This window comes from Chiloscyllium punctatum, chromosome 7, assembly GCF_047496795.1.
Source record: "Chiloscyllium punctatum isolate Juve2018m chromosome 7, sChiPun1.3, whole genome shotgun sequence".
Taxonomy (NCBI): domain Eukaryota; kingdom Metazoa; phylum Chordata; class Chondrichthyes; order Orectolobiformes; family Hemiscylliidae; genus Chiloscyllium; species Chiloscyllium punctatum.
The window spans coordinates 86860850-86874895 of record NC_092745.1 but is presented as its reverse complement, the minus strand read 5'-3'; the positions used below and the strand labels follow the sequence as shown (position 1 = coordinate 86874895).

Here is a 14046-nt window from a genome sequence, read left to right as displayed (position 1 = left end):
ATTTAGGGGACTACACCAAAGTTGCAGTTTGAATCCTTCTTGGTTCTTGGGAATCCAAATTATATAGGGCTATGTGTCCGTGATCTTTTCAAATGGTTCCTTGGTGCCTCTCTGTAAATATAATGTACACCTAGAATCCTCCTAATACAAGTATGGCATTAACAAGGTGAGTCAGTAAATTTGGGAGCCATGGACTGGAACATCTGTTTCCGATTATCACCTCCTACTTTCAAATCTGACTCTCCTAGTCCCAGGAGGATAATGAATGAAAGTAACATATATATGGGGCTTACCTTGGCTGTCCTGCTGAAGCATTTAGTTTTTTTTTGTGCTGTAAAGCTGTCCTGAGAGTTGAAGAAGTGGCACTCACTGCCAAAATAACCACCTACAAAGAGTGTATGTATAGCACATTTTTGGCAGACCCACAGAAGGGTTTTCAAACACCATCTTTCTCTTGATCCTAATCTTTTTCAGAAGGACAAGTTGGGTTGGATGCCTGAAATTTCAGAATTCATTTCTTCAAACTGATTGTCATCCTTGTTCCAAATATTGCCTGCTTCCTCAAGTACTGCATTTCCCCTTTAATCACAAATAATTTTATTTTTTGTTTTATCCTATCTCTGGCTTCTCTTCCAAAGTGACAATAAAGGATATTCTATACTATTTTATTCTAAGTATCTTCCAGCTAATTCCCTTAGCTTTCTATTACTTTGCCCCTTTAGTTTGCCCACCAGCTAATTTCTAGCTACCTTCTGTTCATGGACAATTTAGGACCTTCATTCTGCAGCTGCATTACATTATACGCCACTTTTGTATTAGATATATTGTCAAAAAGCTGCATTTAAATAGCATACAAAGCTCTGCCTATTCAACTTAGATGAACCTGCAAAGTTTTGTGGAGTCAGTTGCCTGAATCTGGATAGAGGTCTCTCTCTCTCTGCTTTAGTTGTGTTGTAGAAAATTTAGGACCTAAATCTCCTCTTATATGTTATTGAAGACATTGTCGAGCATCTATTATATACATTTCTTTACAGAATGATAGGGTGTTCTGCAATAATATGCTCAGCAACTGTAGAGATAGGATGTTATAATAAATCCTGATGAAGGGCTTTTGCCTGAAACATCGATTTCAAAGCTCCTTGGATGCTGCCTGAACTGCTGTGCTCTTCCAGCACCACTAATCCAGAATCTGGTTTCCAGCATCTGCAGTCATTGTTTTTACCTTGTTATAGTAAATCAGCCAGTTGGTCATTATTTCGTGCAGACAGCAAATGGACCTGTCTGACATCACACAATTTAGTAGCATCTCCCCTCCTGGGCTCACCTTTGAAAAATTAATGCCTGGATTGTATAAAATGAAATGGACAGTGTTCATCATCTTTTGATAAAGAGAGGAGAAAAGGAAAATGATTCCTGAATTGATTCATTCCTTGCATAACATTTCACATCATGCATAATATTTAACCTAGTTAAAATAGAAACACAGCTTCATAATTAAACCCTGCATGGGGATGTGTCTGTGCCGAAATTGTTATGTGCCCCAAATCCATGCTGTTCTAAATTCCATCTGTTTCCAACTTGTAGTATTCTTCACAATTGTTTTATTCTTATGTCATTACAGGTCCTCTTTGCTTTAAACCAAACTCTGCTGCAACATGAAAGCCTCCGAGCAGGCAGTTTGCAAGCCCCTTACACAACAGAGGACCTCATCAAACACTACAACTGTGGGGACTTGAATGCTGTCATCTTTAATCATGATACATCCCAAGTAAGGAACCGTAGCTGTTATTTTGTTGACATTTTCAATCTTGTCAAAATGAGTGCAGAGAAAGGGGTCAATTGAGATGGGGGAAAGGTTCCAGGTTATTTTAAAAGTTTTATAGCAGCTAATTGCAAGTTTATTCTAGAGTATAAAAAGGCATGGCTAAGTATAGAAGCATGCCAAGTCAGTTTTGCATTTTTTTTCTCTACGTACTTTGAATGGAATCATAATCTTTTGGCTCATTTTGAGTTAGCTTAATGAATCAAACTCATGTAAACCATAGGCTGTTTTTGACATGGCTGCTGTGCCACTAAATGTGCACCCATTATTATTGTAAATGAAATTAATGTGAAGTTGGCACTGGATGAGCCCTCAGAAACTTGTTGTTTTTGAATAATATTTACAGGATTTCAGAGAAATTGGATAACGGCCTAACAAACGTTACATGAGTTAGTGGAGCTTAGCCAAGCCAGCATGGTTTCTGATTAGATTACTGTATGCTCTGGCACTGTGTTCTGTCTTTAGTGCTTGCTGTCAATTGCAATTTAGGAGCATGCCTTAAATCCTTTGAAGACTGTGGAAAAAAGTTTGTTTATGTCATTTTTTTTTAAAGATAAGATTCTTTTTCTTCATGAAAAGTTCATTAATGGCCTTTTGTAACATTATAATTATAAAACGATTGTGGCTGTTGGATGCTCAGATGTACCAATTCAGGAGACTGCCCCGACCCTGTTTCTGAGATTTTGGTCAGCTCCAAAAAGTACACATTTTCGCTAATTTCTTGCTCCTCTGCTTACACGGAGAAAATATTTGCAGCTTGTTATGAATTTAGGAAGCAATGGGGAAGAAAATATGAAGTAAACTCTGGCTGAGATGCTAAACTATTGTAAATGGGTTTGTCTCTATTTGGTCTGTGTGGTGGAGCAGAATGCCATTCCTGGAACTTACAGTGCAACTATTGCTACATCTAAACCCAATCAGTAGACAATAGACAGTAGGTGCAGGAGTAGGCCATTCTGCCCTTCGAGCCTGCACCACCATTCAATATGATCTTGGCTGATCATCCTTAATCAGTATTCTGTTCCTGTCTTATCTCCATAACCCTTGATTCCACTATCCTTGAGAGCTCTATCCAATTCTTTCTTAAATGAATCCAGAGACTGGGCCTCCACTGCCCTCTGGGGCAGAGCATTCCACACAGCCACCACTCTCTGGGTGAAGAAGTTTCTCCTCATCTCTGTCCTAAATGGTCTACCCCATATTTTTAAGCTGTGTCCTCTGGTTCGGCACTCACCCATCAGCGGAAACATGTCTCCTGCCTCCAGAGTGTCCAATCCTTTAATAATCTTATATGTCTCAATCAGATCCCCTCTCAGTCTTCTAAACCCACGGGTATACAAGCCCAGTCGCTCCAGTCTTTCAGTGTAAGGTAATCCCGTCATTCCAGGAATTGACCTCGTGAACCTACGCTCTACTCCCTCAATAGCCAGAATGTCTTTCCTCAAATTTGGAGACCAGAACTGCACACAGTACTCCAGGTGTGGGCTCACCAGGGCCCTGTACGGCTGCAGAAGAACCTCTTTGCTTCTATACTCAATCCCTCTTGTTATGAAGGCCAGCATGCGATTAGCCTTCTTCACTACCTGCTGTACCTGCATGCTTACCTTCATTGACTGGTGTACAAGAACACTCAGATCTCTTTGTACTACCCCTTTACCTAAATTGATTCCATTGAGGTAGTAATCTGCCTTCCTGTGCTTGCCACCAAAATGGATAACCATACATTTATCCACATTAAACTGCATCTGCCATGCATCTGACCACTCACCTAACTTGTCCAGGTCACCCTGTAATCTCCTAACATCCTCATCACATTTCACCCTGCCACCCAGCTTAGTGTCATCAGCAAATTTGCTAATATTATTGCTAATACCATCTTCCATAGCATTAATATATATTGTAAAAAGCTGCGGTCCCAGCACGGATCCCTGCGGTACCCCACTGGTCACTGCCTGCCATTCCGAAATGGAGCCGTTTATCACTACTCTTTGTTTCCTATCAGCCAACCAGCTTTCAACCCAAGTCAGTACTTTGCCCCCAATACCATGCAGCCTAATTTTGCTCACTAACCTCCTGTGTGGGACTTTATCAAAAGGTTTCTGAAAGTTCAGGTACACTACATCTACTGGATCTCCCTCGTCCATCTTCAGAGTTACATCCTCAAAAAATGCCAGAAGATTAGTCAAGCATGATTTCCCTTCATAAATCCATGCTGACTCTGACCTATCCTGTTACTACTATCCAGATGTGTCATAATTTCATCCTTTATAATAGACTCCAGCATCTTTCCCACCACTGAGGTCAGACTAACTGGTCTATAATTTCCTGTTTTCTCTCTCCCACCTTTCTTAAAAAGTGGTACAACATAAGCCACCCTCCAATCTGCAGGAACTGATCCCGAATCTATCGAACTCTTGGAAAATAATCATCATCACATCCACGATTTCTCGAGCCACCTCCTTCAATACCCTGGGATGTAGACCATCAGGCTCTGGGGACTTATCAACCTTCAGACCTAACAGTCTCTCCAACACTAATTCCTGGCAAATTTAAATTCCCTTAAGTTCAGGTCCTTCAGCCACTGTTACCTCAGGGAGATTGCTTGTGTCTTCCCCAGTGAACACAGATCTGAAGTACCAATTCAATTCTTCTGACATTTCTTTGTTCCCTGTAATATATTCCCCTGTTTCTGACTTCAAGGGCCCAATTTGAGTCTTAACCATTTTTTGCCTTTCACATACCTAAAAAATCTTTTACTATCCTCCTTTATATTATTGGCCAGTTTACCTTCGTACCTCATTTTTTCTCTGCATATTTCCTTCTTAGTAATCGTCTGTTGTTCTTTAAAGGCTTCCAAGTCCTCCGTTTTCCCATTTATCTTTGCTATGTTATACTTTTTCTCTTTTAACTTTATATGTTTCTTAACTTCCCTCATCAGCCACGGCCACCCCTGCCTCCTCATAGGATCTCGATCTTTTTTCCTTTTTGGAATGAACTGATCCTGCAACTTCTGCATTATACACAGAAATATCCGCCATTGTTCCTCCACTGTCATCCCTGTTGAAGTATTGCGCCATTGAACTTTGGCTAGCTCCTCCCTCATAGCTCCATATTTCCCTTTATTCAACAGAAATATTGTCACTTCCGATTGTACCCTCTCCCTCTCAAATTGCAGATTGAAGCTTATTGTATTACGGTCACTACTTCCCAATGGCTTCTTCACTTCGAGGTCCCTGACCAATTCTGGTTCATTGCACAATACCAGATCCAGAATTGCCTTCTCCCTGGTCAGCTCCAGCACCAGCTGTTCTAAGAATCCATCTCAGAGGCACTCCACAAAGTCTCTTTCTTGAGGTCCAATACTATCCTCATTCTCCCAGTCGACCTGCATGTTGAAATCCCTCATAACAACTGTAGTAACATCTTTGCGACATCCAATTTCTCTTACGGTTCAAGAAAGATTTGCCAGCCAGTTGCTCTAGTAGCTTGTAAGATTTTACTTCTTAAAAAAAATTCATAAAAACGGATCAGATTCTGCTAATTCCGTTCCTGACTTGCAGGCTTAAAAAAGTAGTTAGTGGAAAATTTTAGTACTTCTTTCAGAGCCTGTTTTATAATCAGATCTGACAAGTTTTGTATTTTCACAGGCCTTTTGAATTTATAAAGCTGTGTTTTCATCAATTTTCTGGATGTCCAGCTGATGCATTTCTTTTAAATTGTGATTGTTGCAGAATCTTTTGAATTTTGAAATTCAATGTTGGTCCGAGGTGTACCAAGTTAAAAATCAAATAAAAGTTAAAGAAGATTAGTGAAGGCAGAGCGGCAGATGTTATCTAAATGGACTTCAGCAAAGCGTTTGACAGGGTTTCTCATTGTAGGCTGGTTAGTGAAGTTAGATCACAAGAGGGCTTGCCAAATGGGGACAAAATTGACTTGAGAGTAGAAGACAGAAGGTGTTAGTAGAGGGTTGTTTTTTGGACTGGAGGCCTGTGACCAGCCGTGTGCCACAAGGATCGGTGCTGGATCCACAGCTGTTTGTCATTTTTATAAATAATTTGGATGAGAATATAGGAAGCATGGTTTGTACGTTTGTGAATGACGCCAAAATTGGTGGGATAGTGAAAAGTGAAGAAGGTTATCTAAGAGTACAACAATACCTGATTAACTGGGCGAATGAGCTGAGGAGCGGCACATGGTGTTTAATTTAGATAAGGTCTTGCATCTTGCTAAGACAAGCAAGGTCAGGAAGCAAGGTCAGGACATATGGTAGGGCCATGGGGAGTGTTGTTGAATGGAGAGACATAAGGGTTCAGGTACATAGTTCCTTGAAAGTGGTGTCACAGGTAGTCAGGGGTGTGAAGAAGACATTTGGCACACTTCCCTTAATCAGTCAGAGCACTTGAGTATAAGAGGTGGGATGTCATATTGTGGCTGTACAGGACATTAGTGAGGCTACTTTGGGAGTACTGAGTACAGTTCTAGATGCCCTGCGAAAGGAAGGATATTATTAAATTGGAAAGAATGCAGAAAAGATTGAGAAGGATGTTGCTGGGATTGGTGGGTTTGAATTATAAGCAGAGGCTGCATAAGCTAGGATTTCTTTTCCTGGAACATAGGGGTGGACTTACAGATGATTATAAAATAAAAGATAAGCTGAATTGCAAAGGTCTTTCCCTTGGGTAGGGGAGTTTAAAACTAGAGGGTATAGATTTAAGGTGAGGGGGGAAGATTTAAAAAAAATCTGAGGGGCACCTTTTCACACAGAAGGTGATAGGTAAATGAAAGGAATTGTCAGAGGAAGTTGTAGATGCAGGTACAATTGCAGCATTTTAAAAAAAACTTTGGACAGGTTCATAAATAGGAAAGATTTTAAGGGATATGGACCAAACACAGGCAAATGGAACTGATTTAGTTTGGGAAACATAGTTGACATGGACAAGTTGGATTGAAGGGTCTGTTTCCATGCTGTATGCCTGTCTTTCTTATCTGCTTTAGTTTTACTGAACAAGCATCAAAAGGTGTTTGGGTAATCGACTGTATTGCGTAGAAACATTTGCTTTACCAATCATAGTTCCACCAACGTTTAATTGTTTTATGCAAGTCCTTGGCCTAGCATTAAAAATTAGCTTGTGAGTCTTGAGTTTTCAGTCAAGTCTCAGGAGAATTTTATGAGCCCACTCAAAGTGGAATCATGGTGGGGTGGGTGTGCATAAAAATACTGGGGAGCCGTGGCAGGTTGGTTCCCCAACCTTACCTTGCCATCAGGGAACTTGATCAATGGGAACACTGGCTTCATACAGGCTTACCACCACAGGATAAGCATAATAACACATCCACATGTCCCATTGAGGATAATTTTACCAGGCCAGTATTATTTTGCCAGTGGTGGGTGGATCAATGCCTAGTTGGTGGAATCTTGTGCTGCTCCTAGGAGCAGGAAGCTTGGCGAGAAGGAGAATGTAATTTTGCGAGAGGCCAATAGTCAGCTTCCTGACATCAAGCAAAAGGAAGGCCTTGTGCATGAGCCCGAACTCCAGAGAACATCTAATTCAACTTTAAATAAGACTGAAGACTGCAGTGCTAACTTGCAGAGCTCGGAAAGATACAGTGGAAGGTGTCCAAATTTGCTCCAGGGACAAAGTAGATGCAGAGCAAGTCAAGACATCAACTTACAGAGTCATTCCTACTGCATCACAGCGCTGTGCTGGACTGTGAAGAAAATCACAAACCAGCAATTATAACCTTCAAGTCAGAGAACCTGGGAACTGGAGATCTGGTAAACAGCCCTTCATGCAGGGTGAAGAATCAATAGCTGTAGCAATGGACAGGCAACAAGAGGAAATCCAGTTTATCTTACAATTTCTTTAAAAAAAAATTTGAGGTCAATTTCATTATATGTGGGACTGCAAGGTAGAAATTTGTTGCAAATATTTGATGCTCCAGAAATGAAAGATTGAAATGAATTTCAGTAAAGCAGTTTTCAATGGTTTTCCATTATTTAAGAAAAACAAGCCTAATCTCGCAGAGAGATTATCCACGGCAGTACCATTTCTACAACAGGAATCAGTGAGAAAACTTTCAAATACTGAAAGGAAAACTTAAAACATCTAGCAAATTCCCAAAAATTTAGAGAAGTCATGGATGCTAAATATATGCTGCCTGAGAAGGTTCATGGAAGAACCAAAGAAATTTAAAACTGGAAAAAAAGATTCTTGAACCTTAGAATTACTTCAAGATTTCACAGCATGTCTAAAACTGAATAAGTGAATACATAACTCCAAAGGAGCTGAAGCAGATAATGTTATTGAAAGGAAAGGTATTAATAAAACGTTAGCTACATCTGAAGTTTTAAAAGCTTTCAACAACTATTTCAACTCAAAGTAAAATTCTGGAAAGAGCCAAAATTAACAAAATGGTCTGGAAACTGATGGATTAGAAGCTATTTTAATTAATAGCCTCTTCTGGCTGGTTGATGGATGTCAAAATGGAGATTTAATGCAAAATTAATAAGCGATCGAACAGATGGTATAGGTCTTACCGATGAATCTCAGACATATTGAAATCTAAGGAAGACCTCACCTTGGAAAAGATGATGTAACTGATGAGACACAGACAAGTCCGTGCACAGAATAGTGCCATACTAAAAGGCTGGCTACATTACCTTTTACATTTTCAGTAAAAATGGCTGGCTTTGTGATTCTGTGTACTAGCCAAGTTGATATAATGAGCCTTGCACTTGTGCTAAATGTGCTACTTAGATACCATTGCATCATCTGTGTGAACAAGTCCAGGACGTGATCTGTATATCACTGTATATTTCCACTGTTGTCTACACATTTCCGTGACTATGGGAAACTTGTTGGGAATGAGGTGCAATACCTTTGAGTGCACATAACCATTGCAGTAACAAATGACAAAACAAGAATACAATAAATGTGCTTAAGGTGGAATAAAATGTAATTTAAAATGTATTTTTCTATACAATGCTCAATAGCTGTCCTTTGTGCCTTTTGTCACCTTTTAATTGTTCTTGTCTGAGCACAACAGCACCATCCGCAGAGGATGTGGAGCCAGATGCTGGGGGACTTTTTACCAAATTTCTCTTGCAAAAGCACAGATGTACCCTCAGGGCAGGAGGCAATCGGCTCACTGGGAGAGATGAGTGGAGTGTAGGCTACCTTTGAGTATCCTGTGAGGAAGTCCTTGGGCTGCCTGGCTGCCCTTCATCCTATCTGATGGAGTTCAATGACGTCTTCTAGAGTCCTTACTCCCTCTGTCCACTTGCCAATGTGGCACTGCATCTGTGTCCAGCATATTGGAGTGAATGCCTGAACACATATCCAGCAGCCACTGCATGTTGTGTTGAATCTGGTGGCAGCCAGGCATTTACACACCAGAGCCACAACAACAACTTAGACATATCCCTGCATTCTTTTCTGCATATGGGCTTCAGCATCTCTGCCAGACTTTACCCTGAAGGCCCCTGTCAGAGATTCCCGAGTCTCATCATGGGTCTGCATGTGAACTGTCTGAGTGTCATGAACCTCTCAGGTGTTGCTTTCTCTGTCAGTTGTGGACCTGTGTCAGTGATGTGCTCACCAGATTTTGACCCTAAACTTCATAATGAGTCATTGTACTCAAATGGTTGCGCTCAAAGGGGAACGAGGGGTAAGCTGTCTTCTCTTATTGGATTTGCTGTCAGGACCTGCAGTGGTAACTGGATGAATGGCAGTTCTTCAGCCTCCCTGCTGCCAAAGGAAGAAGCCCTGTAGCCTCCCCAAGTAGGTCAAAGAAGGTTTCAACAAACTTTACTGGCAGTGCCTCAGTCATCTGATTTGACCTGTGTTCTGCTGGACCTCTGTACAGTATTGGAAAGCAGTCCTGGCCAGAGCTTATGAACTGTAAGAACTTAGGGAAATCCTACCAGCCAACCATGTTTGTTTCTAACAAACATTTCCTGTGCCTGTCAAGGCATCAAGCTTTCTCATTATCATTTGACTGTTTTCTATTACCTATTTCATATATGCCACCCATTTCATCTATATTTTTTGAAAAATCAGAGTCCTACTTTCACTATTGCATTCATAGAATTTTGAGTTTCTTTCCCTTTCAAGTATTTTTTCTCTTGCTGTTCTAACTTGGAGTACAGTTCTTCAAACAGTGGCTGTAGCCTGGTAACTAATCGAGTGGATATTTTTCAGAAGTGAACCAGGATAGTGACTGCAGACTCAATAAAAAGAAATTGACTTTTTAAATTTAAAATTCTTTTCCTTTAGTCTCAAACTCTCAGTGAACGGATAGCATGGAGGCTTAGTGATTAGCGCTGCTGCCTCACAGTGCCAGGGACTTGGGTTCGATTCCAGCCTTGGGTGACTCTGTGTGTTGAGTTTGCATGTTTTCCCCGTATCTGCATGGATTTCCATTGGGTCCTCTGGCTTCCTCCTGCAGTCAGAAGTTGTGCTGGTTAGGTGGATTGGCTCTGCTCAAAAAGAAATTGCCCCATAGTGTCCAGGGTGTGCAAATTAGGTGGGTTAGCCATGGTAAAAACACCATGCAGTGTTCCAGGGATGAGGTGTGATGTTCTTCAGTGGGTCCGTGCAGACTCTGTAGGCCGAATGGTGTTTTTCTGCACTGTCGGAATTCTGTCATTCTGTGAGTCTGCTCTGTCCTTTGCACCTCCCATTCCACTGTCTATTCACTGTTTTGACTCATTCTTGAGGAATTGGTTTTTGGGCAGGCACTCCAGCTCACTGTCTGAGAAGCTCTAGCAAAGAACAGGCCTGGAGGGACAGGACAATAAGAAGAAACGATAAAACTCTCCAACTTACAAACAAAACGAACTTTTAGGAATAGCGTAGATTGTGCTGTTGATGACCGGGGTAACATGAAAAAGGATTAGGAATTCATTTATACAGGCAGTCACAAGGTGATCCCTTTAGCAATGAAGTAGTTAAGAACCTGAACACTGTAGATTTAAGGATATAGTGTGGAAGGCTAGGATCAAAATATCTTGCTATTTTCCACATGTTTAAATGTATTTGAGTGCAACATGAAGACCTCCAGTGGTCCAAGGTGAGTGATATTATCAAAATAATGTGTAGCCACAGTGACTCATGACCATCTTCCGTATTTTCATAACAAATTTATAACCTTCACTGTCTTCTAATGCAAATGTTTTCATTTTATCACAACAGTATAAGTAAAGGCCATATAAGCCATTGAAGTGAAATATAGACAAAAGAAAAATACAATTTAGACTGAAGGGTCTGTTTCTGTGCTATACCTCTCTATGACTCTGACAATGGGTGGGATCCAATAAGGGTCTGAATGATGAGGACTTTGGTGAGATGAACCAACCATTCAGGGCAGTCAGAATCAGAATTCCCTCCAGATGAGAAATGAGGAGTTGAATTGGCAGATAGCCTACCACCCATCTTGATTCTTTCTGCCCCATTGGAAGCTGTTTTCCTCCTGGAATGCGAGAGAGGCAGTTATTAAGGGAGGTTTAAATGGTAGCACAGCTGTTATTTTTGGTGCAGGGGGAGTTGGTATGAATCAGTGCTTAGGGAATGTGAGTGCATGCTGAGTTAGTGGTGTTGGGGATTGGGGTGAGTGAGAGGCAGTGTGGAAGATAGTCAGAGTGGTAGATCTTGAGCATTGGTTGTATGTGGGTGCAGCAGCAAAGAGAGTGAGTGTCAAGAATCAGAGAGAAGATGTAGCATTCATGATGGCAGAATGGTGAAGGTCATTGACCTTGTTCCGACAGTGCTCAGCCTTCCTTCAGATGGCTGAGACTGCACTGATGTGGGGGAGCAACTTCAGACAGACTGGCATGATCTCCACAACGCTCCCCAAGACAAGGATGCCCCATCTTTGTGTCACTCATCTACCAGGACATCCAAGTGGCTCCAATGAAGTCTGGTATTGATTTCTTCCTGTCTATGATGCCCCTGTTGCAAGTGACAGGAACCATGCATGAGCAGCTCCATTGGCTGTGCTTGCCTGGGAGTGCAATCGCCTTGTAAAGGTAACAAGGGCACAAGTAATGCCAGTGAATCCTGGGATATCTGCTAAGTTGCTCTAGGATAGATGCATGGTAAGTTGGGTTTGGAATTGGGTGTGAGAGAAGCCATAAGTGTGATTCAAGTAGTTAATGAGATCAAAATAGTACGAAATGGTGAGAAAACTTGCAAGGCCTCATGGTCAAAAACTGTCCAAAGAACTCAACGCATCTTGTACTTAGTCAAAAAACATAAGTCCCAACCCTATTTACTGAAGATGGTTTCTGTATAACTGGTTCAGAGCCTGTGGAATTGGGATTTGTTCTACAAAGATGATTTGATGCTGGAGACGCTCATCAGGACAAACGTTCAGTTTTGAGGAAGAGTTATTCTGGACTTAACATGGTAATTCTGTTCCTCTCTGTCTGTAGATGCTGCCAAACCTGCTTAGTTTTTCCAGCATTCTGTGTGTTTGTTTCAGACTTCCAGCATCTGCAGAAGTTTGTTTTTCTGGATTAATGGTGAAGATTGTTGCTGGAGGCAGCAACAATTGGTCAGTTTTTAGTGAGTTTATTCAGTCTTATGACCCAGTTCTTCATGTTATCGAGCTCATTAGAGCTGAATGCTTTAGGTCACCCCTCCTGCTGGTAGAAATAGTTGACCTGCCAGATTACAGGAATTTAGAAGACTCACAGGGGGTGAAGATAGCAATCTCAGCAGTATTACACCAGGTTGAAATGTTCTTCCTGCTCCCAGCAACATTGCATTCCTTTAGTTGAGACCAAATGTTAGCCGAATTCCTTTGGAAGGGTCCAACTGAAGAAAGAAGACACATGCGAGAAATCTGGCTCTGGTATTTTGTGATTTCTTTTTAATTCTCAAAATCTCCAGAGATGAAGGCTTTTTCTTAATAATGTCCACGTTGCATTGTGATTTATTTGTTTTTCTCAACTTGGACTGAAAGAGTAATTGAAGAATGTTTCCAGCAACAGTTGCTTACTCCACCTTGGAAGAACTGAGTGTTCTTGTTCAGACACAGTAAGTCTGAAAACGATTGCACTTCTGTTTCCTCCTTGCTCATCGATGTTTCAGGCTGTATCTCAGCATTTGACAGGGTTCCCACTGTGCCTTCCTCCCATTTCTATACAGCTGGCTGGGCTGTTGCATTCTTGAACACATCAATTTGTGTGAACTCTGCAGTTACTGTCTCTCCCTCACCAAAGTTGCAAAGGCAAACACAGGCAAGAAGTTATAACAGGGAGAGAAAAAAAATGAGAAAGTGAAAGCTGACAACAAGGAATTTAAAGGTTAGAGTGTGAGACATTATGGAGGAGGGAAGTCCACAGACAAATGTTCAGGACTCAATGAAAGAGCAGAGAGAGACAAGGTGAAGGAATGGGGTACAGGAATGGAGGTTATGAATGAAAGGATAGGGAAAGAGAAGTTTTGATCAAAGGATTCAAAATGTCCAGATTACAGAGGAGGAGATGTCTTGAAACAGGTAAAGGTGGATAAATCCCCAGGACCCGATCAGGTGTACCCGAGAACTCTGTGGGAAGCTAGGGAAGTGAATGCTGGGCCTCTTGCTGAGGTATTTGTATCATCGATAGTCACAGGTGAGGTGCTGGAAAACTGGAGGTTGGCTAAGTTTAAGAAGGGTGGTAAGGACAAGCCAGCGAACTATAGACCAGTGAGCCTGACCTCGGTGGTGGGCAAGTTGTTGGAGGGAATCCTGAGGGATAGGATGTACATGTACTTGGAAATGCAAGGATTGATTATGGATAGTCAACATGGCTTTGTACGTGGGAACTCATGTCTCACAAACTTGATTGAGTTTTTTGGAGAAATAACAAAGAGGATTGATGAGGGCAGAGCGGTAGATGTGAAATATATGGACTTAAGTAAGGTGTTCGACAAGGTTCCCCATGGGAGACTGATTAGCAAGGTTAGATTTCACAGAATACAGGGAGAACTAGCGATTTGGATACAGAACTGGCTCAAATGTCAAAGGTGGTGGTGGAGGGTTGTTTTTCAGACTGGAGGCCTCTGACCAGTGGAGTGCCACAAGGATCAGTGCTGGGTCCTCTACTTTTTGTCATTCACATAAATGATTTGGATGCGAGCATAAGAGGTATAGTTAGTAAGTTTGCAGATGACACCAAAATTGGAGGTGTAGTGGACAGTGAAGTGGGTTACCTCAAATTACAACAGGCTCTTGACCAG

At 41.5% G+C, this 14046-nt stretch overlaps 1 protein-coding gene across 1 annotated transcript in view; it reads left to right on the top strand.

Moving 5' to 3' along the window:
• The window catches only part of LOC140479895 (metalloprotease TIKI2-like), a 418380-nt gene that overhangs the window by 206558 nt on the left and 197776 nt on the right, over window positions 1-14046 (top strand). Inside the window, exon 3 of the mRNA XM_072574253.1 lies at window positions 1622-1768. Within this exon, the coding sequence (XP_072430354.1) occupies window positions 1622-1768 (147 nt within the window). The remainder of the gene's footprint in view (window positions 1-1621; window positions 1769-14046) is intronic.